Raw genomic sequence first — 25223 nt, 5'->3', positions numbered from 1 at the left:
TATCCTATAGCCTGTATTCTGTATTATGATTTTTCTGTATCCCCCTTATCAAATTAATTATGATATCAACGTCATCGGTTATTGCACTTATTATAAAGGTTTATTTACGATAGATCATAAGTCTAATTGAACAGCTATTTATCAGTTTATTCAATATTCAATGCACTTTACATCATAACAGCTTGTAATTTTCAATTTGTGCTATTCACATTATTATTTGCACATTGCAGACATTACATTTTTCCATTCTCAATCTTTTGCGTTTTGGCTTTGATAGGGGTAATTTAATTAAAGATCCATGTTTTTTCCACTTTTTTGAGTCAAAATGAAAACCAGAAAACTCTGCAATAGGAAGACGACTTTTAGACTCAAGCTATAACTTTGAATAGTCGAATAAATTATGCAGTGTAAACTGTCCCATTTCCCATTCTCATAACTCTATCCATGGAATTTCTTGTAACCAATTCCAGGGAATTTCTCGTTACCAATTCTGAAGAAAAACCAGAGAAAATATCGACAAAATTTGTGGAAATTCTTGGGAATTTCCAGAGAAAAGTTCTTTAGAACCAATTCCTGGGAATTTACAGGTAATTATTCCCAAGATTTTCTCAAGAATATCTTGAAATATTCTGAGCAAATTCCTGAGTAAATTCACTAACCAAGACTTAGGCTCAATAATTGTGAATACATTAACAACTATACTGCCCCTCCAACTTTTTAGAAGTATCTTCTTAAGTATCTTCTTAAGTCAGAATGTTTAAGTCGTTTTGATCTTACTGAAGTTTTCATGTATTTTGTTTATTCAGACAACTGAAATATCAAGAAAAATAAAAAAATGAGAAATATTCCTGAGAAATTCTGGGAAATTTCTTGAGAAAAATTCCAAAGAAATTCTCAGGAATTTCTCGAAACTTATTCTCTTATTTGATTTTCCTAAAAATCCATAAACTTGATGACCAAGTCCTGAGAAATTCTCAATAATTTCCGGAAAAGCATACAGGAGAATTTCGCAGGAATTTCTTGGGGTGAAATTCCGGAGAAATTTTCAGGAATTTCTCGAAACTAATTCTCTTAATAAATTCCCCTAAAAATCTGTAAACATGGTGACCAAAACCTAAACATTTCTCATGAATTTCCAAAGAAGTATACTGGAGAAATTCTGAGGAATTTCGTGAGAAAAAATTCCGAAGAATTCCTTAGGAATTTCTCCAAACTGAGTCACAAAACTGTGATCCCACAAAAATCTCTCATCTTGGGGACCAATTCTAGGGAATTTCTCGAGAATTTCCGAGGATTCAGTTACAGGAAATGATTCTCGAGAAATTCCTCGGAAATTCTTTAAAGAAAGTCACCAGGGTTGGAGAATCTGGGGAAATTCCTCACTTTTGTTACTTGGGTAATGACGGCGATACAAAAATAACCGGTTCTCTCATATAGATAACGAATGTTATTGAAAACAAAATAATCTCATAAGTGAATTTTAGTAATTTTGAAAATATCATTTATCATGAGAATTAGATTTTAATTGATAAAAACTACATCAAACAATTTATTATGAATAATAATCTTTTGGACCCAGCCCTAATCAGTTGACTGTGTGAAAGCGCGTTAATGTCTCCTTTAAAGTGCAACGGAATCCCTGGGCGCAGAAATGCAGCAGTCAACCATTGTTTGTGCAACAGTGCGCGTCGTTAGCACTGTGTTTAATTCATTCAAGGACAACAGGGGAGGGGGATTATTATGATTATTATTATTATTATTATTATTATTATTATTATTATTATTATTATTATTATTATTATTATTATTATTATTATTACTATTATTATTATGATTATTATTATTGTTATCATAATTTTTTATTATTCATCACCTATTTTTTTACTGGAAGAGGGAGGTTTATATGCAGGGTTCGTATTGTCTACTTTTCCTTTAACCTAAAGATATTATTTTTCTAATGTCTAATGTCTATTCTCTATTGTCTATTGTCTAATGTCTAATGTCTAATGTCTAATGTTTGATGTTTAATGTCTAATGTCTAATGTCTAATGTCTAATGTCTAATGCCTAATGTTTAATGTCTAATGTTTAATGTCTAATGTTCAAAGTCTATTATCTAATGTCTAATGTCTAATGTCTAATGTTTAATGTCTAATGTCTAATGTCTAATGTCTAATGTCTAATGTCTAATGCCTAATGTTTAATGTCTAATGTTTAATGTCTAATGTTAAATGTCTATTGTCTAATGTCTAATGTCTGTTGTCTAATGTCTAATGTCTAATGTTTAATGTCTAATGTCTAATTTCTAATGTCTAAAGTCTAATGTCTAATGTCTAATGTCTAATGTCTAATGTCTAATGTCTAATGTCTAATGTCTAATGTCTAATGTCTAATGTTTAATGTCTAATGTTTAATGTCTAATGTTAAATGTCTATTGTCTAATGTCTAATGTCTAATGTCTAATGTTTAATGTCTAATGTCTAATTTCTAATGTCTAATGTCAAATGTCCAATGTCTAATGTCTAATGTCTAATGTCTAATGTCCAATGTCAAATGTCTAATGTCTAATGTCTAATGTCTAATTAAATCCAACAGTTCGGAAGATCAGATAATCCTATTTCATAAATCAGTTTAATAAAGTAGTGAAGGGACAAAATAAACAATAAAGCAGTTCTTGTTTTTTTTTTTGATTTTTTATTGTAAATTTCATTTTTTTATGATTTGTAATGATATTTAAATTTTTGTTTTATTTTAGATGCTAATTGCATTGTATAAAATCTTACTGGTCAATAGTCATCTTTATAGACTCCCCCCCCCCCGTAACACACACACACCAAACTCAATTTTTGTAATTTAAACGCTCAACTTATTTTTAGCCCCCATGTTCAATGATATTGTACCACCACCACTTCTTAAAGTTAATTGGTTAAAATTAGAAAATTAATTCTTTTTTCTTTCGTTTTCGTTTTAAAACCTCCATTTTTATACATTTTCATTTTTGCATTTTTATTTGCGAAAATAAAAACCTTTATTTACAAAGAAGGAAAATTTACAATTTTCTAGTTTTAATGTTTTTTTATGTTACCTTGCTAATATCTGGAACCTCGTAGTTTATTATGTGCCCTAAAAAAGTAAATTCGTTAAATATAAATTTATTTTTAAATGGTGATTTTTGAAAAAGAATTTCAATTTTATGGAAAAAATTCCATTTTGAATTTTTGTTTCCGGAAAAAAATGGCGTCGTTTCTCCAATTTAAGAATCAACACGTGGATATTTTAAATATGGACTCACGTTTCCGTTCCCGACTGGTGGGACGAGATTTAGACTGTGGTCGGCTAGAGCAGGAATCTATGCATACAAAAAAATCATATTAACTATTATTTTTATCCTATATATATGTATAGTTTGCTTGTTTGTCTGTTTGTATCCAATAAACGTCAAAACGGCTGAACCGATCGGTGTAAACATTTTTTACGGCAACTCACATCACCCCAGGGAAAGTCTATGGACTGTCAAAGTTGGACAATTATGCCTGGAAAAAAAGTTAGACAATATTTATTTTTGAAAATCTGCCAATTTAAATATAAAAATCCTCCAAAATTTGAAAATTAAAAATGGACACTATCAGAGCAACAATTAATAGCTAAAGAAGGAAAAAGGCGCGCACACAGCGCTCTGAAAATTACAATTAAAATATAACAAAACATTTTTATAAAAAAAATCTTGATTCTTTATCTATTCATCAACCTGTAAAACACTTAAATTTTGCATAATATTATGTCCATCGACAAATTTTGTGTTAAACTAAAATGTGTTAAAAAATACCATGAACAATATTACTAGATTCGCTGGTACTTCTTGTCATAGAGTTTGCAGACCTATTAGGCATTCGACCTAAATTATAGAATATAAATTATACATGGTGTCTCAGAAAACTGTGTGGTTGAGGCCTTTTTACCAATGAAACATTTTGCTCTAAAATGCCGTTTTAACCTTCAAAAGTAGGCCTAATATTTAGGGTTTCCAATCGGAATTCCGTTGCGCGGAATTGCGCGCAACTGGGCGGTATAGCTCGCAACTGTTCTCGTATTGTGCGGAATTGTGCGGAATTGTGCGGAATTGCACGGAATTTCGCGGAATTTACAGGGCCCGCAATTGCGCGCAAGTAAAACCCTACTAATATTCGAAAATGAGCTTGGTATCTTTATATTATATGACATGATAACATGATTTTTTAAATCATTGACATAGTACCTACTAGAAGCACTTTTTAGCACAAAAAACCTAAGTTTATTAGACAAAAAAAGCTTGCCACCCTTTCCACAGAGACAGTATGGCTGACATCTTTCGGGGAACCCATAAGAAAGGCTAACAAAATTTTGATTTTTTCGATTCCAAGGGTATTTCAGCTAAAATCAATATTTTATTTAATACCAAGCGCGGGTAAATGGCAGGAGTAACTATGACTTTGAATAATATCAAATGATATATACTACTCTTTAAACAATTCTATACTATACACTACTCTATGAACACCTCTATAATATATACTACTCTATGAACACCTCTATAATATATACTACTCTATGAACTACTCTATATTAACTCTCATGAACTCTATATTATATAAAGCTATTAAAAGTTTCCCAGAGGTTTGTTCTTTAACCAATAATATGTCAAGGTAATTTATCAAAATAAAACATATAATATATATTCTAATATAATTATGAACATTATTACCAGAATAAGCCAGCTAAAATCATAAAACTATGACCGATCTAATTTTTTTAAAGTCTTAGCTGTTAAAAATGCTTTAAATATGACCCCTCATGTCCAATCCTCTCTTTCTGTCATTCAACGCGGCATGCGCGTAACTCCTTTAGGCTTCAGCCTCAGGGTTATTGTGAACGAAAAACCCCTAAATAATGGAAAGGCGACATCTTAATTCCCTTCAAGACACCGGGTTTCACTGTTTCAAGTTTGGACTCAGGGTTCCCCAATATGTACGCCCTTCAGTCGTCTTTTCAGTCTCATCCTTTGTGGGCTACACTGCATTGTATTTCGGCACCCTTCTAACCTAATCAAGTTCTAAGCCTGAAACTATACAGCCATATCGTTATTTTGTTTGTGCAAAAAGTTTTTGCAAAGTTGTACAGAAAATAATGAAAGGCCCGTAGCTAGGACTTTAAAGGCATTGTAGACGTAAATAGTAACTTTCTACCTAAAAAGAGTCATGTTTTATTCTCTATCCTTAGAAACAAACAGACAGCCAAACAAAGATGACTACTTTATTTAAATACATATAACTGAAAACAAATTTTACAAAGACCTGATGGCGGTTGGAGCAAAAAGCTGCACGTCTTCAAACTTTAGACACTTAGGTAAAAAAAACGCTCACTTTTAGCAGGGTCCAGGGGCGGAATTTAATAAATTGGAGAAAGGTCGCTGAATTACCTAACACCGGTTTAAATCCTTAATTTTCGATTTAAAGTTAAAGATTCAGGATTTGATTCAGGCGGTACGGGTAGGGAGTTTAGCGACCTCGATCTCCAATTTATGAAACGCGATCTATAGTTCCCATTAATCTAGGTCCCTTAATCTATTTCACTGAAACTAGGTCCCTTAATCTAGGTCCCTTAATCTAGGTCCCTTAATCTAGGTCCCTAAATCTATGTCCCTTAATCTAGGTTCCTTAATCTAAGTCCCTTAATCTAGGTCCCTTAATCTAGGTCCCTATATCTAGGTTCCATAATCTAGGTCCCTTAATCTAGGTCCCTAAATCTAGGTCCCTAAATCTAGGTTCCTTAATCTAGGTCCTTTAATCTAGGTTCCTTAATCTAGGTCCCTTAACGCTGAATATCTTTTGTTTTCAGCTTTATACATAATTCAACGCTTCAAGATGGTTCTCTTTCTTGGCATGTACATTTTTTCGATGTTAGGTACTTTCCCAAAGGATTTTTCCAAAGTGGCAACTTCCAAAAGGTATTTTCCCAAGTGACAACTTTCAAAGGGTATTTTCCAAAGTGGCAACTTCCCAAATATGCAATTATCCGAGGCTGTCCTAGCCGCAGCGCTCGGCCCCATCCTGTTCTAGTCGCGGCGTTCAGCCCCATAGCCCATTCAAGCCGTAGCACTCGTCCCCAATTGCAGTCTGCAACGCCTCAAAGGGCGTTTATGGGGTATTATGAGTCGACCTTTTCTAGAAAATTAAATTTCTAAGCAGATAAATAATTCTTTTCATAAAGTTGTCCAAGTCGAAATTCTTTCTAATTGTTTCTTTTATCGTGAAAATTTTGATATTTTGATTCACGTTTTTTATAATTTTCATTCACACCCTTTAACACACAACGAAAAATGAGATAAAGACGACTGTCATGTTTTTTGCTGTTTGGTTGATTTATTGGGTTGGATTGTTTGAATTTAAGTACACGAAATAATTACAAAGCTTTAAAGAAAAGCTTTAGTATCTAACTTTTATCTATTTTTCATTCATTATTATTGAGCCATAAATATTTCCAATAAATGCACTTTGCTTTCATAGAAAACCAGAGGAAAATGATGTTTATTAGATAGATTATGAAAAATGAGTTGACCGGCGTTTTTGAAAAAAGGATCTATGTAAGAAAGTCTCATAAAAAGAGTTCCTGGAAATCAAAGCATTGGTAATAAAGTCCTAGGAGAAAATGTCACTAGAAATAAATCCTGAGTTTTAAATTCCTGGGACTCTTTTTCCTGAAATAATTGAATTTTGCCAGGTGTTATTTTAATATCAAGACCCTTTTTTCATTTGAAAACATTCTTTGTTCCCACACATTTTCCACTACAAGAGGACTTTTTTTGTATAAAATAATCCTGGAACCAAAATAAATCCCAGAAAATAAAGTCTCAAAATGGTAGGATTTTTTTCAGAGACTTTTTATTTCTACGACTTTTTTTCCACAGAAGTTTTTCAGTGCTAAAACTGAGGCCTTTATTTCAGAAAACTTTTTTAGTAAACTTTTTACATTTTAAAAAGGAGTGTACGTACCAAACAAAAATAAATTATAAATTTAATAGAACTATTTTTGATTCTATCCGGTGTTTCTATTGAACGATAATTGAAAAATCCAACCCCCCCCAAAAAAAAATAAAATAAAAAAAGAGTTGGTAAAAAAAGAAGCACAGTATGATTTCTGTGAAACATAACCTCAGAGAAATTCCCCATGGTGTTCCCAGTGATAACATTTAATAAAGTCACAATCAAAAAAGTATTTTGAAAAAATTTCTAATTTCTGGCACTAATAAGTCTTGCGGAAATAAGTCATAAAAATGTACTGCAAATGTACTGCAAATGTACTGCAAATGTACTGCAAATGTACTGCAAATTATTTTGAAGGAAATAAAATGTTTATTTATCCGATACATAAGTCTCTGTTAAAATTAGTATGACTTTTTCCCATGACTTTTTTCAAAGGACTTGAGTAAATTTCGGACTTTTTTTAAGTGTTTTTATTTCGAGAACTTTTTTTTTCTAAATACTTTCTTGGACTTTTCTTGGATTCTTTCCTGCACCCTCGTTTTTAAATGATGACCCTTTAGAATGAAGTTTCTTATCAAATTCCCCGTTTAATTGTTTTGTTTTCAAATATTTATGAGAGGTTGGGGGGGGGGGGGGAGACGAAAAATAAAAAGTTTTAACCGATTATTTCCTTCTTTCAACCTAAATACCTCTAGTTTAATTTACTTTAAAAAGAATATATTACGTTGTTACGATTCACTTTTGATGGCTTCCCAGATAAGGAAACAAATTGATATGATACAGTGAGACCCATAAAACTATGGAGTAGGAAGATAACTGTTAGGCAAAAGTTTGTTTTTTAAAACTCCAAAACAACATAAAAGTCTGAGGTCCGGACGAAAAATAGGTGAGGCTCGCAAATTCGATTTTTTTTTTAAATGCATTTTAAACAAAATAAACCCATGTTGAATAACATGACGTTCCCTAAATTTGAAAAATAGTGTTATAAGAGACAAAATACAGTTGAACGCAAAGAAGCAACGCCTGGATGAAAAAAGGTGTGGTCGGAAAGAATACTAGTGAGTTGGAACGTATTTATGGTCCGGAGGAAAAAATGATGTGTTGTGCCTTCCCTCCCTCTGTCACGTAAAACTAACGAAGTACATCCTGTCTGTATTGGAATATTTTCAGCCATATTTTTATCTCTCATTCAAGATCCGTCAAAAATAGAGTAAGAGACGTAAGTATATTTTAAACACTTTTAATTAAATTTAAAAAAAATATTTAAAGCAAACTCTCCGTTTTTAAACTTTAAAAATAACAGATGAATACTGTTAATTGGCCCTTGTTATTCTAAATATGAAAAATAAATTGATAATTGTTTACATTTGATCGATGTCTAATCACAAGAAACCATGAAATATAAATTTCAGAACAATAAAAATAAAAATAAAAATGTTAACTTTTATCTAAAATAAAAACTTGAACATCTAAATGACTGAAACAATATTGAAAATCGTTTAAAAACTTCTTAAATGCAATTTGCATTGCCTTTAGAAGGCATTGCAATCTTGATTATTAAGTAAATTAAGGAATTGAATTTTAATCTTGTTCATTTTTCCTTGCTCACTATTTAAATTGTTTTCATTTACAGTATTTGTAAAGTGCCCTGAACCCCTAATTTGATGATTGCATGGGGAAAAACTATTAAGACTGGTTTATGATATTTTCTTTAGTTCTACTGTTCTACTGTTCTACTGTTTTACTGTTCTACTGTTCTACTGTTCTAATGTTCTACTGTTCTACTGTTCTACTGTTCTACTGTTCTACTGTTCTACTGTTCTACTGTTCTACTGTTCTATTGTTCTACTGTCCTACTGTTCTACAATAACTTCAGAAGCGATTTTTCTTAGATAATTCAATTTAAACTCTAACTTTTCTAAATACATGAAATCTTTCATCACAAACTTAACAATCACTCCCAATTGCACCAACTAATTTCTTGGTCGCAAAATAAACCATTTTTAAACTCCTACCTTTCTCATCTATTTGATTTATTGCAGAATTTAAGGTTTGAAATATCAAAGGTCCGTTAATTTCAAATTCCCGAGACATTAAACATTATCTTTAAGATATAAATGCAATGATCACGCGAATATTTTGCTTTAGAAACGAAACTTATATAGTTAAAGAGAAATCTAAACATTGTTTTTGTACTTTTGAGAATGCCTTCAGCCAGTTAAAAGTCATGATGAAGCTTTGTCTGCCATTACTAGGCGTCCAGGGACAGGGTGCTTCGCGCTCATCTTCGATTTAAACTTCTAATAAGAGAGTACAGTTTAGCTGTTTTGACGTTATTGGATACAAACCAGAGATAAGATAGTACAGTTTAGCCATTTAGACGTTTATTGGATACAAAAAAGAGACAAGAGAGTACAGTTTATCCGTGTTGACGTTTATTGGATACAAACCAGAGATAAGAGAGTACAGTTTAGCTGTTATGACGTTTATTGGATACAAACCAGAGATAAGAGAGTACAGTTTAGCCGTTTTGACGTTTATTGGATACAAACCAGAGATAACAGAGTACAGTTTAGCCGTTTTGACGTTTATTGGATACAAAACAGAGATAAGAGAGTACAGTTTAGCCGTGTTGACGTTTACTGGATACAAACCAGAGATAAGAGAGTACAGTTTAGCTGTTTTGAAGTTTATCGAATACAAACCAGAGATAACAGAGTACAGTTTAGCCGTTTTGACGATTATTGAATACAAACAAGAGATAAGAGAGTACAGTTTAGCCGTTTTGACGTTTATTGGATACAAGCCAGAGATAAGAGAGTACAGTTTAGCCATTTTGACGTTTATTGGATACAAACCAGAGATAAGAGAGTGCAGTTTAGCCGTGTTGACGTTCATTGGATACAAACCAGAGATAAGAGAGTACAGTTTAGCTGTTTTGACGTTTATTGGATATAAACCAGAGATAAGAGAGTACATTTTAGCCGTTTTGACGTTTATTGGATACAAACTAGAATTAAGAGAGTACAGTTTAGCCGTGTTGACGTTTATTGGATATAAACAAGAGTATATGGAACACAACATTCATAACTATGTATCAATTGTCATGTTTCGCGGGACACCCTGTATTTGAATCTTTGAAATGGTTAGAAAGGAATCGAGTCTTTTCCACAAACCTTGATTCTTTTCCCTATATCTTTGCAACCCATTGTTGTAGACCTTAAATTTTTCAATTTATGAATTTTGTTAGCTAAAATAATCTAATTTTGACATTTCAAAGGTCTACGCCATCCGGTTGCAAAGTTTTGGGGATTAGAAATGTATGTTTGATGCAGGTAAGACTCAAATCCTGACAATTTTCTAAATTATCTTTTCCGAGATGCAATTTAAAGAATTTAAGCCGCGGTTTAAATCTGCCAAAACCCGGTTTATATTAAGCGCCGGCTTAAATCTTGAAACATTTGATACAATTTTAAGTGGAACCAACCATATTTAAGCCGTGGCTTAAATTTAAACCGCCGCTCAAATTCTTTAAATTCGGCCACCGGATTATTTATTTTGTAAGGAATTAACCTTAATAAAATAAAAGTTTTGACCTCTAAAATGCTATATTGAATAATTCTAATCCTTTTTAACTTTAAGAAAGAGACTCCTTAAGAATTTATTGAGGAAAATATTTAGGTTGAAAAGTCGTTAATTTTCCTGGTTAAATTCCCCCAGTAACTACCTAGTATCATGTTTAGACCCGACCATGGGGGAATTACTCCCCCCCCCCTCCTCCTCCTGCAACTTAGTTCCAGACAGAACAAACTTTAGAGCCATGAAGAACAGATTACAATAATCATGATTCTTAGCTTTGTGATCAAGAGATTTACAATTCTTACGTTGTTCTTGGAACCTCTCATAAATAATGTGGTTTTTAAAGGTTTAAAAGTGTTAATTTGTGACAATTCCTATGTGTTTTCCTGCACTATGTAGAAATGCGCAAGTACCTTTTGTAAAGAAACCATAGTGGAAAATAAGCAGTTTTCAAAATTATAAATAGTTATATGTAAATCGTACTTGATCAGACAAAGCTTTCAAGAGTACCATTGTGAATCAGACATTACCTTTTTTGCCATTTTTTAATAATGATAAACCATTAAACACTTTTGGAAATTAGTTTCTGAAAAAGTTTACGAGACGATAATTTCATTTTCATTTATTACCTTGTTCCGGAGTTTTAGGATTCATTTTCATTGAGCTTCTCCGAGCTGGTCTTCCTCTACCTTTAATAAATCAAGTTAGTTGGGTATAAACCACTCCAAAATATCTAAAATAGAAAAAAAATATCTTAAAAAAATGTGTGTCTTATCTTGTCAATATTTCGGATATTAGTTCTATACAAAGCATTAGACTGTAAAGACGAACTGAAACTCTTAAAATATGACAACCTTAAGATTAAATTGTGAGTTCTGTTTTGAATTCTGTAATCTTACAGCTGCAAGGAATCATAACTACAAAAGACAGTTTAATGTCCGTGCAGTCGTCACTGAAGACTCATCATTTGTGGATAACAATGTGAGTAATCAAATAAACTTGGACACCACTGGGCCCCCTCCAAAGAACAGACTACAGAGACGACTGTACGGAATTATTTCGGTCTTTGTTTTTAAGATCTTATATTTCCATCTTTCAAAAATCATAAATTAGATTATTAAAATAAATTTAAGACAGAAGACGAAATCCAACTTGTGTGATAAATAATCTGTTTCAAAATAACCGTTGATATCACTTAGATACATTGAGATCATTTAGATACAACTTTCTGGAGGTTGAATTTTGATTTAACACTACGACTAGTGCCATGAATGGGTGGTGTATTTTTCGACCTACGCATATCCTCTATATTACACTTCTGACCTACTTCCACGTGGTTTTCCAGCTGTTTTTTAGCTGCTGTAGGTCTGTTAAACTATAGGTCAGTTGCACCTTAATTCAAAAAACTTTTGTTTGATCCGACCTACTGTAGGTCGGATGTAAACATTTGTAGGTCGGATGGTCATTGATTGTAGGTCGGATTTACACTTTTGTAGGTCGGATATATGCATTTGTAGGTCGGATTTACACATTTGTAGGTCGGATGGTCATCGATTGTAGGTCGGATTTACACTTTTGTAGGTCGAATATATATGCATTTGTAGGTCGGATGTACACATTTGTAGGTCGGATGGTCATCGAAATTGTAGGTCGGATTTACACTTTTGTTAAGATCGGATTTATGCATTTGTAGGTCGGATGCACACATTTGTAGGTCGGATGGTCAAATTGATTGTAGGTCGGATTTACCATTTTGTAGGTCGGATCTATATGCATTTGTAGGTCGGATGTACACATTTGTAGGTCGGATGGTCATCGATTGTAGGTCAGATTTACACTTTTGTAGGTCGGATATATGCAGTTGTAAGTCGGATGGTCATCGATTGTAGGTCGGATTTACACTTTTGTAGGTCGGATATATGCATTTGTAGGTCGGATGGTCATCGATTGTAGGTCGGATTTACACTTTTGTAGGTCGGATATATACATTTGTAGGTCGGATTTACACATTTGTAGGTCGGATGGTCATCGATTGTAGGTCTGATTTACAATCAGATATATGCATTTGTAGGTCGGATGTACACATTTGTAGGTCGGATATATGCATTTGTAGGTCGGATTTACACTTTTGTAGGTCGGATATATGCATTTGTAGGACGGATATACACTTTTGTAGGACGGATGTACACTTTTGTAGGTCGGATGGTCATCAATTGTAGGTCGGATTTACACTTAAACATAAAACAGATGTTTCAAAAATAAATTCAAATAAATTCATGAGTCTAAATGAAAAATAGTTTGCAGAAACAAAAAATTTGTAGACTATTTTTTGTTCATTTGAACTTTTTTCATGTTCAAATTTGAACTAAAAGCAGCCGCGCTCGCTCAGAAATTGTTTTAACCTAACCTAACCCTGAAATAATACACAACATGTTGTAGACGTAGCAAAATAAACCAGTGCAAGATCTTGCATATTCCTATCGTGTTAAACTCGAGTAATGCAATGCCAGAATTTTTAGATTTTAATTCTCGTAAATATCACGGGAAGAACTTCATGTTTCATTTTTAATTATAGAGTTGCAAAATCACAACACTTGGGGTCTCTGCTCATCTTTTAGAAACTAAAAGTTTATTATAGTAAAATGAAATATTTTAACTGACATACATTTTTTAGATTATAACAAGCATGAGCAGAGAATAGAAAAGTTTCACATTGAATTTTGTATTGTATTTTCAACAACTTCTTTTTGTAATATCGATCTTTTAGATATATATAGGAAGAAGCATTCTGATAAGTATGTAAACATTAACATAAGTGAACATTATTTAGACTTGAAATATCACTTGTGAGAAGAAAAGTTTAAAGTTTTCATGTTCAAGATGTTTTATGTACATCGGAACTACAAAAAGTGTGCATCCGACCTACAAAAAGCAAACATCCGACCTACGAAAAGAGTATATCCGACCTACAAAAAGTGAACATCCGACCTACAAAAAGTGTACATCCAACCTACAAAAATTTTACATCTGACCTACAAAAAGAGTATATCCGACCTACAAAAAGTGTATATCCGACCTACAATAAGTGTACATCCGACCTACAAAAAGTGTACATCCGACCTACAAAAGTGTATATTCGATCTACTAAAAGTGTACATCTGACCATACAAAAAGTGTACATCCGACCTACAAACAGTGTACATCCGACCTACAAACAGTAAATCCGAACTACAAAAAGTGTACATCCGACCTACAAAAAGTGTATATCCGACCTACAAAAAGTGTACATCCGACCTACAAAAAGTGTACATCAGACCTACAAAAAGTGTATATCCTATCTACAAAAGTGTACATCCGACCTACAAAAAGTGTACATCTGACCTACAAACAGTGTACATCCGACCTACAAACAGTACATCCGACCTACAAAAAGTGTACATCCGACCTACAAAAAGTGCATACATCCGACCTATACAAACAGTGCACATCCGACCTACAAACAGTACTTCCGACCTACAAAAAGTGTACATCCGACCTACAAACAATGTACATCCGACCTACAAAAAGTGTACATCCGACCTACAAAAAGAGCTTAAATCCGACCTACAAAAAGAGTACATCTTACCTCGCTATGCACATGACTAGAACTGAACCATGCCTGTAGGTCGGATTAAAAAATTAAAATGTGGAACCGACCTACAACTGTCGTAGGTTGGATATTGCAATAGGTCAGAAAGTTAGTAGGGCGGAAGTTCAGTATAGAGGATGTTGCGTATAGACGTTGTAACATTACCCCATGAATGTGACACAAATACTAAATCAATTCTTCAGAGTCGTCTTGATGTCTCAACCTTCAAAGAAAAGTAATGTTCGTGATTCGAATTTACCTGAAGTTTTAATTTGATCAGTTTTAACGTCTTCTGGCCGTAAGGTAGCTGTTAGGGGGCGTTCTGTCGTCTTCTCTTTAATGTCGTCTTCCGCCTGGTCTCCAACCGGTTTTATTATTTTCTCTTCACAAACCGGTTCTTCAACTTCAACCTAGGAAATCACTTAAAGGGAATGTAAGCGTAAATTTAAGTGACTGTCCGTGCAAAGATGGCTATGCTCGATGAACAAAGAAACCCAGTTTATCCTAGATCTTATAAATAATCTGGAAGATAATTGTAGATAAACCGGACAATTGAAAATAATTAGTTTTCTAATTATAAACATCGATATGTAATTCATACTTCTTCAGACAAATCTATTAAAGGGAGTGACCGGCTATGTAAGGTAGTTGAACTGAGTATGCAGTGTTGTGGAAAACTTCTTTCGGATTCATTTGAGACATACTAAACTTTTTAAAGACCTGTCAAGCCTGAGTTTGAGCACAAATTCGACGTTCAAAACTCCTACTTTGGAGGTGGATACGTTTTCAGAATTAGTTTTTTTAAAATTATTAAATAACGACAACAAAAAATAAAGTAAAAATTATACAGTAATCTAATTAGATGCTTAGGAACATATTTCTCTAAAGAAATTTGTCAATAAATCAATGCTAAAATCGATTATTTGGTTTTCATTATTATATTAATTTCTTATTTTCTTTGAATTTATTCGCAGATTTCTTCAAATCTTCAAATGTCGTCTTTTCAATAATAATTCTAGTAAATCTGCGCAAATCTTTGTGAATAATGAGAAAGTAGAAACTATAAAATTGAACAAGATTACTTATTTTCGATGATAAGATTAATTTTTTTTCACAACATGTTCCTTTACATGACGTCTATAGTTTATTGTAGAACTTTTTTTACATTTTATGTTTTATACCTGTATACCTGTATTCCTGTATACCTTTATACCTTTATACCTTTATACCTGTATAACCGTATACCTGTATGCCTGTATACCTGTATACCTGTATACCTGTATACCTGTATACCTGTATACCTGTATACCTGTATACCTGTATACCTGTATACCTGTATGCCTGTATACCTGTATACCTGTATACCTGTATACCTGTATACCTGTAAACCTGTATACCTGTATACCTGTAAACCTGTATACCTGTATACCTGTATACCTGTTTACCTGTATACCTGTGTACCTGTATACCTGTATACCTGTATACCTGTATACCTGTAAACCTGTATACCTGTAAACCTGTATACCTGTATACCTGTAAACCTGTATACCTGTATACCTGTATACCTGTATACCTGTATACCTGTATACCTGTATACCTGTATACCTGTATACCTGTATACCTGTATACCTGTATTTCTGTATACCGAGATACCTGGAGTCCCCAGAGCAACTAGAACTAAGTTCTGTATATCGATAAATCAAAGTCTATTCTCCCCCCGAATGTTTTTCTCCAAGGAAATTAGGAATACTAGTTATTAAACCACTTTGCACCAGATTCAGGGATACCTCTTCACGATTATTTAATAATATGATTTACAATATTATACATTCGGTTAAAATCAATTTTTATCCCAACGATTTGATAAATACTTTTGATCTAATTGATTCTTAATTAAGTTACTTATTGTTAAATGGCTTTGTAACTTTTTCCGTGAATAATACGTTTTCCCCTTTTTGCTTAATGGTATAACAAAAATGTACCAGTCTGTCGCGTATTAAACTGTTAACATGATTAATAACTCTCTTAGCTAAATCTTGACTTTTTTCTGAAATCTGTTTTTTCAAAGGTTTTTGCATTTAGAATTATTATCTTCTTCATCAAAGCACAATATAGTTACCTAATTTAACAACCATAACAGACCCATTACTCATCAAAGGAATTAGGCTTTTGCCACAAACTTAAATTTTCTTATTCCCATATCTTTGCAAATTTGAAATATTTGAGGTCTCCGATTTGGGTTGCAAAGATATTGGAATTAGACGCAAGTCCTTTCCTACCTATAACTTAAAATTAAGTATGATAATTTCCCACTTCCGTTGTCTTGAGAATAAAGTTCGCGAATTTTTATGCTAATTGGCAAAATTGAAATGTTACGCTAAATTATCACTCGCTTTACACTATCTATGAGTTCCATTTTATCAAAGGAACTGATTCTTTGCCACAATCTCGAATTTTCTAATCTCTATATCTCTGCAACCTGATGATGCAAACCTGTGATATTTAAAATTTTAACATTTTTTGAGCTGACAGAATTTATAGTTTCAATTACCTAAGGTCTACAAAATTTGGTTGCTCAAATATAGGGTTTAGAAAATCAGAGTTTGTGGCAAAGACTCAATCCCTTTGATTTTTCATATGCTCACCGGTTCAACTGGTTCAGTTACGGTAGGATCTTCAGCTTGTGCAGGATCACCAGCTTTTGAAGGATCTTCAGCTTGTGCAGGATCACCAGCTTTTGAAGGATCTTCAAGTGTTGGATCCTCGGTTTCTGCTTGGGGAGGATCATTAGATAGTGTAGGATTATCAGAGTTTGTGGGATCTTTATCTTGTGCAGGATTTTCAGATTGTGCCAGAACAGATTCTTCGTTTTGGGAGAACGTCAAGGAGGGGTCCTCAGACTCTTTCTTTTCCTTGAACAATATTAAGTAGCTTGGTGGGGGAAATAGAAAGAATAACAATTAAAATGAAAACAACAAAATACAGGAAAAAGTAGCTCATCTTATTCTATTAATATGATAATGTAAAGCTCTAGTACTTTTAAGAACAAATCTTAAAGTAAAAACTAAATAACCAAAACGAAACGATTTCTAACCTCTGAATCTTCAGTTTTCTCCTCTTCTCCATTAGTTATGATGGGAGCTATAATAAGAGTTTTGACGATTCAAGAATTTTTTTTGTGTTTATGGAGTTCATTTGCTGAAGAGTTGAGAATTTCTCAATGGGTCATACAACAAGATAAAATTAAAGGTACAATTATAATTATTTGAAAAAAGTTAACAAACCCTTGAAATGTTAGAACTTAACATTTAAATGGTTTTGTCCTTGGCTTTATTTTACAGTGTTGATAAAGGTTTATAATTTTCTAGTTTACTTTAATGTTGTTTCTGTAGAACTAGGTTTTAATTCTTTAAAATATTTTTAACAAATAAGTAAAATAAAACTAAAATTCTTACTTTTTTCGTCAACTTTCTCATCTTTTTCTTCAACTTTTTCCTCTTTTACCTTTAAAAAACTGTGTTGTAAAATAATTGTAACACCATAATAGTTGTAATCTTTCCTATATATTTATTTATTTATTTATTTATTTATTCAAAATTTTATTGATATCTGAAGGATCAAAGGAGAGCTTTGTAGAAAAAATGAACTAATATTTTGTTAATAACTGTTATGATTTACTATTACTGTAATAAATATATGATTTGATATTCTAATTTGAAATAGAATTTTATTGCATGTTCAATGAATCTAGAAAACAACTGAGGATTTTTATATTTGTAACAGCTATGTTTCACATTGATTTTTACATAGATCTGTACATATAATGCATCAACTTTTAGACCACGGGCACTGGGCAGCCGTAGTATATTTAAATTTCCGAGCCGTGCAACCTTTCCGGTCCCAGTTTGTACTGTACTTAGCTCTATGGACAGGACTAGCCGGTGCAAGAAGGTTGACGCAGTCAGACTTTATGCTTTATATAGGTTGAATATTTACTTTTACTAAAGGGGTAGAGGTGCGTGAGACCGACAAACTGTAAGGTTATGTCAGGTCATTGACTTTAGTTTCATTTTACAACCCACTTACATTTTCAATTAGCCTTGGACATATTCTGCAGTATGAATATTTGTATCTGCGCAGATTTGATGAATTATTTGTCAACATATTGACAACTTGCCACAGAACTTACATGTTCTATTAGTCTTGGACATATTTTATAGATTCTGCAGTATGAATGTTTGTATCTGCGCAGTTTTGATGAATTATTTGTCAACATATTGACAAATTGCCTCAGAACTACATGTTCTATTAGCCTTGGACATATTTTATAGATTCTGCAGTATGAATGTTTGTATCTGCGCAGTTTTGATGAATTATTTGTCAACATATTGACAACTTGCCTCAGAACTTACATGTTCTATTTAACAAAGGTCACACTGATCTCAGAAAACATTTTTTTGAAATTTTGCAGATATATAGATCTGTTACATTATTTGCAGATATTTAGATCTGTTATACATTATTTTTTACAATATTCAAAGATACAAAATTCAAATACAAAATAACATTCATAAATAAATAAAGGCGAGGAGATGTAAAATTTTCGAAATCAGCCATTTTTAAGTACTTAAAGGTACTATTTTTCGTAATTTCAAGTGACGTTCCATTTTTAGGAGGCATGTAATTGTCAATTGGTAGCTTGTCGTTGTCTGATCCATGGTACGAATTACAAATCCATGTTTTTGTTTATGAAATCTGTTAATTTTTTATTTGTAGTTTCTCTACAAAAGTATTTTGCAATTTCTTATCTCAGAAACAACGGATAATTTATAAAAAGTAAACACTTTTCAAGCTAGAAAAAAGACGTTATAAGACGTCCATATTATGTATTATTGATAACAGTAAGGGTTTAATAGTACTGTTGTGAATACTGTAAAATACGAAGGCAGTGTATTTCCATATATAGATTTACTACAGATAAGACTAACATGATTTTACCTCCTGTTCCTCTTCTGAGTTTGGTTCAGCCACAGGTTCAGGTTCAGCTATTGGATCGAGTTCAACCACTGGTTCAGGATTATTTACTTCCGGTTCAGGAATAACTTCCGGCTCATTTTTTACTTCCGGTTCAGGTTTTATTCCTGGTTCACCGGCAGTGTCTGTATGCCCATTTTCTATCACTGCATCATTCTCTTTGTCCTAAAAGTGCACTATGTTAGAAATACATAACATTTTGTGATATTTAACTACTAAAAGCATTTCAAAATTGCGAACATTATGATCAAAATAATTTATAAATTGGTATGAACATCTCACACTATTTTACATTCCCAAAATTATGTTCATAAATTCGAATTAAATGCTTGTATTTTTTAACTCCTTTTGATAAGTTCAACATTAGAATATGGGTTCATCTTAAAGTTAATAATAATTAATAAATTGTTCTTCCTTTTTCCTGAATAAACAAATAAACAATGTCATCTGGGTACAAAACTGAAATATTAAATGAAACATCTGATACGAAAAAAAAGATCTTTTGGGTAAGATTTATGTTTTTGGAATAGTCTGATTTTTTTTTGAATTATCAAAACAAAGAATAACCCCCCCCCCCCCCCTACTCCAAACTCCCTAAAACAATAAACTAAATGTAAACGAGTCCCCCATAATTTGATAATTGCATGTTATTTTCAATAACTCCAGTCAGAAAACTGCCAAATTTGAATTGATGAATTGTTGATCCTGAAAGCTGAAGGAAAGTTTGCAAGGCTAAGTTTGAAGAATGAGATTGCAGAAATATGAAGTCCAATATTAATGAAAATACAAATATTCAAGGATTCACATTTAGAGGGACTGTAAGCGTAATTTCAAGTGACATTCCATTCACAACAGTACCTTTTAAACTAATTAAGGATGTCAGACATATCCTTCTTAAACACTTTGTTTGCTAGCTGTTATATATATAGTTAAGAAATATCATTAAGTTACTTTCTTGACACCTTGTTTTAGAATGATTCAACAGCTATTTGAGAGATTTATACACAGAGCTCGCTTTACTCGATAACAGTTGAAAGTTTAATGTTGTAAATAGGACATTGTAATCTTTGCTTGCAGAAGGTCACTTGAAATTAAGCTTACAGTCTATTTAGGATTTTTCATCAACTGCACAATTCATTGGAGTATTCAAATTCATAACTTTTATGGGTCCAAAATTTAGGGACAGAAAAACAGAGATTTGTGTGGCACATTTTGTGAATTTCGAACAAATTTCTATTTACCTTTTAAAGTTTAAGTTTATAATTCCTAATTTTAAAGGTTGTGTTTTAGGTGTATCTTTGAAAATATAAGAGTGTTATAGAAGTAATGTAAAGAGCACAGGTCTAGTCAAATTCTGCTTTTTTAGAAAGGAGGACGACTTGTCCGCCACACTTTAACGTACATTAGGCAAGCTCTATAGTTTCATTGTAAACAAACAAGATTTGGATTGTAATCCTGGTGTGAGGTAAAACCCAGGTAGTATAAATCGCACTTTTTGATTTTGACACTTCCTCATAAAGTAAAATTATTAATGCATTGATAAACAAATTGTTTTATAAGTTTGTTGATGTAGTAAAATGTGAAATAACGTTATATCTACGAATGTCCTTTCAACCAATTGAAAACATAGATATTTAACTTTTCCACATTTCACAAGTAAGAACTATGTAATAATTAAACGTAAAATATAAAAGGATCAATTAAATTTATTTGAAAATTTGAAATTTCAGACCGACATTATCTTACGCACGGACCGTTATTTAACGTAACACCGGCCCTCCTGGCCTGCCCTGTTCAGAAATACAGAACCTTATTTTTTTGTTATTATTGACTATAGTTCTTCTAAAACTTATAAAATGGAAACAAACCATAAAAATGGAAGGAGTATTGAACTAAATCCTTGATTATTCTTACTTTCAAAACGTGAGATCCATTTGAGATCTTCTTCGGTCCATCCTCTCCTTCTCCATTCTCCATTATCTTCTCCAAACCTCCATTCATGTACACCACATCCTCCATTCCTCCGCATACGCTCCAGCTTCCCTTTAAACGCATTCTCCAGTTTTTAACATTTTTTAATTCTCAACAATAGATGGAAAAAATAATTTAGCAGGATAGAATTATGAATCCATATTTTTTTGGTATTTAAAAAACGTTTTTGATAAATTTAGTGTTTTTTTTCTATTTCTAACATGCTACACAGCATTTGCGTTCGTCAATATTTAAAAAAATAATTCGTTGAATTTATATGAGATGATACATGGATACCAACAAAGGAAGAGTACTTACAACTGTTTCCTTAAATTCATGATTCCTTCTGTACAATTGTAAACTTGTTTTTTTTTCTTTGCAAAAACATTTAATATGCCATTTAAAGGTTATATTCGAAGCAAAATACCTAATCAAACCTTGGGAATCGTCATATTATCCTTTGTGGAAAACTCTGTAAGTTCCTTTACATACGATCCCTACCAGAGGATGTATAAGAATAAAGAAAAATTGTTAGTTGTGGTGTAGTAAATGCCCTACTCCAACAAAGTCTTTTAGATCGGTACCTAGTCAAGTATAACCTTCCGTATCCTTAGGTATCTGTCTTACAAGATACAACTCAATCAAGAACTTTACTATTCAATAATACTTCAGTCAATATCAAACCGGATACGACTCTATCAGTATTCTCAGGTATCTGTCTTACAAGATACAACTCAATCATGAACTACAAGGTCACTCAATAATACTTTAGTCAATTTCAAACCCGTTACGACTCTATCAGTATGCTCAGGTATCTGTCTTACAAGATACAACTCAATCATGAACTACAAGGTCACTCAATAATACTTTAGTCAATATCAAACCCGTTACGACTCTATCAGTATTCTCAGGTATCTGTCTTAAAAGATACAACTCAATCATGAACTACAGGGTCACTCAATAATACTTCAGTCAATATCAAACTGGATACGACTCTATCAGTATTCTCAGGTATCTGTCTTACAAGATACAACTTAATCACGCAATGTACAACGTAATATCTAGGTGTGTTCAGGCTTACAAATATAGGGTTTACTACTATATTTAATACAGTGTAACTAATGTCCCCTGTAATTATAAATATCAAATATCTATTTGAAAGATTTCTTAAATTAAAAGATATTTTTGGCGTTAAATTGCGCAAATAAATGTATTTAATTAAAGTAAATTAATCTATGTAATAATAGCAAATTATCAATTAAGAAGAAAGATTTATGAATGGTAATAAAACTTATGAACAATTATATCTAAACAAATGTTATAAAATCAGGAAGAATAAACTTCTACAAACGAATCCGAAAAAGCTCAATGATTTAGATATAAATGTAAAGCATATTTCTTGTCAAGCAAAGATTTATTGTAAAGATTGAAATACTAAAAATGAGGAAAACCAACTATGTAAAAACGGATCAGAAAGAACTGAATAATTTTGTTAATGTAAAAAAACATAGATATTTATTTACAAAGAACAGTTTTGTTATGGCATAAAAATTAACCCTTAAACATGTCCCAAGCAAATAACGTGAAATATAGTCTTGTCTGTCAGGCTTCACGTTTTATCCTTATATCTCTGCAACCCGATGTCGAAGACTCTAGATATGACAAACTATTAATTCTGTTGGGTCAAATAGTTTATGTAGGAAATATCAAAGGTTTACACTACCAGGTTGCAAAGATATAGGGGTTAGAAAATTTGAGTTTGTAAAGACACAGTTTCTTCAGCCATATCCTTAATCCCGATCGGTTAATTAATCTGGAGATTAATAATATAAGGAGAACAAGCATTATTTAGTCTCGAGATTAAGAAAAAGAGTGGATTAAGCATTAATTCCGATATCCAACATTGAAAAGTTCCCAGCTCTGAGCTGGGAACTTTTGAATAGTGGATATCGGGATTAAGGCTTGATCCACTCTTTTTCTTAATCTCCAGATTAAATAATGCTTGTTCTTCTCTTGTTATTAATCTCCAGATTAATTAACCGATCGGGATTAAGGATATTCCATTCTAAAGTTTTCAGCTCTGATCAAATTTATAGATATTAAACTATATAATTCAAAATACATTCGTGCACTTTTTTAATGATTTTGCATTTAATACGTTAAGAGATCATATTTATTCCTGTTGAGGTCTAAGTGGTTTAAATACAGGGTTACCCACAAAGGATGAGACCTCATAGACGACTGAATTTATACTGTCTGTTTCCTTAAACTTATGATTACCTCAGTTTACTGTAAACTTGTTTCTTTCTTTGCCAAAGCATTTAATAAATCATAAATAGTTAATATTCAACCTTGGGACCCTCATGTTGTAAGTTTCAGATAGTGTTATCAGTCTCATTCTTTGTGGGTAACCAGCTGTATGTAAGATATGTACGTGAAAAATGATATAAAAACTTTGAAATACAGTTTGACAGTGTATACTTGTAATGATATATCCTGATAAAGAATGTATTGAACTAATATAATGCAAGGGAAAACTATACTATCATATACTACGTAACCAAGGATACAACAAAGTTTAACCTTTCTCCTGTCTTCCTAAAATTACAATTCCCCCCTAGCAATTTGGTTTACTAACTTTAGTGGGGGAAAATGTGCGAAATTATCAAGTGTGTTGAGTGTACACGTGTTTACCTATTAATTGATTGGTGTGCGTTGCCGCGGATTAACTCCTGTTGTTTGGGTCTCCGGTGAAGGACTGGTTGCGTGTCCGCGGAGAATCTAACTCATGGCTCCGAAAAATGAGACTTGGCTACGGAAGAATGAACAACCAACTTCAGAACATTACACTCCGGAGAATATGAAAACTGAAGACATGAAGAATTCGACCTGATTGAAAACAACAGAATAGTTTAGACCACTAAGGTTAAAACTCTGATCTACAGAATGATTCATTTCAATTACAAGATGTCACTTAAATATATCTTTTAATCAAATATGTTTTGAAAAGGAAGAAACAATTTTTAACAAACTTTTTGATGAAATAGCAACTTATTGAATTATATAAAAGGTCGTCGCGAGTAGATAATAACGTCAGATGAAGTAGCTAACATTAGAAACATCTAGGGTTTCCAACATATACGTTCAGTTATGCGAAATAATTTTCATTTTGTATAACTTTGCGGGATTACGCCTAATTGGCGGATCAAAGAAACAATTAACAAAAATGTCAAAAACCTGAAAAATATCTTATGAAAAACCTGTAATATCTCTTTATGCACCTGGAATATCTCTTTAAAAACCTGGAATATATCTTTATAAACCTGTGATATCTCTTTAAAACCTGGAATATATCTTTATAACCCTTGAATATATCTTTATAACCCTGGAATATATCTTTATAACCGTGGAATATATCTTTAGAACCGTGGAATATATCTTTATAAACCTAGAATATATCTTTATAACCCTGGAATATATCTTTAGAACCGTGGAATATATCTTTATAACCCTGGAATATATCTTTGGAATATATCTTTAGAACCGTGGAATATATCTTTATAAACCTAGAATATATCTTTATAAACCTGGAATATATCTTTATAAACCTAGAATATATCTTTATAAACCAGGAATATCTCTTTATTACCCTGGAATATATCTTTATAAACCTGGAATATATCTTTAAAAACCAGGAATATATCTTTATAAAGTACTAGAACCTAGTACTTACTATTTCTGTAAATATATAAAAGTAAAGATGTATATAGATAACAACATTGACGAGGGGAAGTTAGATAATCAATTTCCCAGTTCTTGATCAGGGGGATAATGTCCACTACCCCCCACCCCACCCCGCACTACAGCACCCTACCTAATGTGTCATTTTCATTTTATGAAAAGGAAGAACAGGGTGCATGACAATTGGAAGAAGTTTTTAGTTTGGATGTATCAAAAAACAAGTTTGTACTCTTTTGTACCTTTAAAATTTTA

General features: G+C 32.3%; 1 protein-coding gene across 1 annotated transcript; it reads right to left on the bottom strand.

Annotated features, from left to right (window-relative positions):
- Positions 1-1862: 1862 nt before the first annotated feature.
- On the bottom strand, positions 1863-24123 carry LOC111705517 (probable serine/threonine-protein kinase kinX). The gene is made up of 12 exons (XM_023478096.1): positions 23925-24123; positions 21174-21302; positions 19224-19424; positions 17681-17729; positions 17320-17366; positions 16871-17137; positions 14485-14635; positions 11227-11286; positions 3826-3894; positions 3292-3348; positions 3085-3122; positions 1863-1937 (listed from the first exon to the last, which is right to left on the bottom strand). Exons 2-12 carry the CDS (start codon positions 21276-21278, stop codon positions 1863-1865), a joined length of 1119 nt encoding a protein of 372 aa, XP_023333864.1. The 5' UTR covers positions 21279-21302; positions 23925-24123.
- Between the last annotated feature and the right edge of the window lie 1100 nt (positions 24124-25223).

This window comes from Eurytemora carolleeae, unplaced genomic scaffold (assembly GCF_000591075.1).
Source record: "Eurytemora carolleeae unplaced genomic scaffold, Eaff_2.0 scaffold671, whole genome shotgun sequence".
Classification (NCBI taxonomy): Eukaryota; Metazoa; Arthropoda; class Copepoda; order Calanoida; family Temoridae; genus Eurytemora; species Eurytemora carolleeae.
The sequence above is the reverse complement of the archived record's forward strand: the minus strand, read 5'-3'. Positions and strand labels throughout refer to the sequence as shown.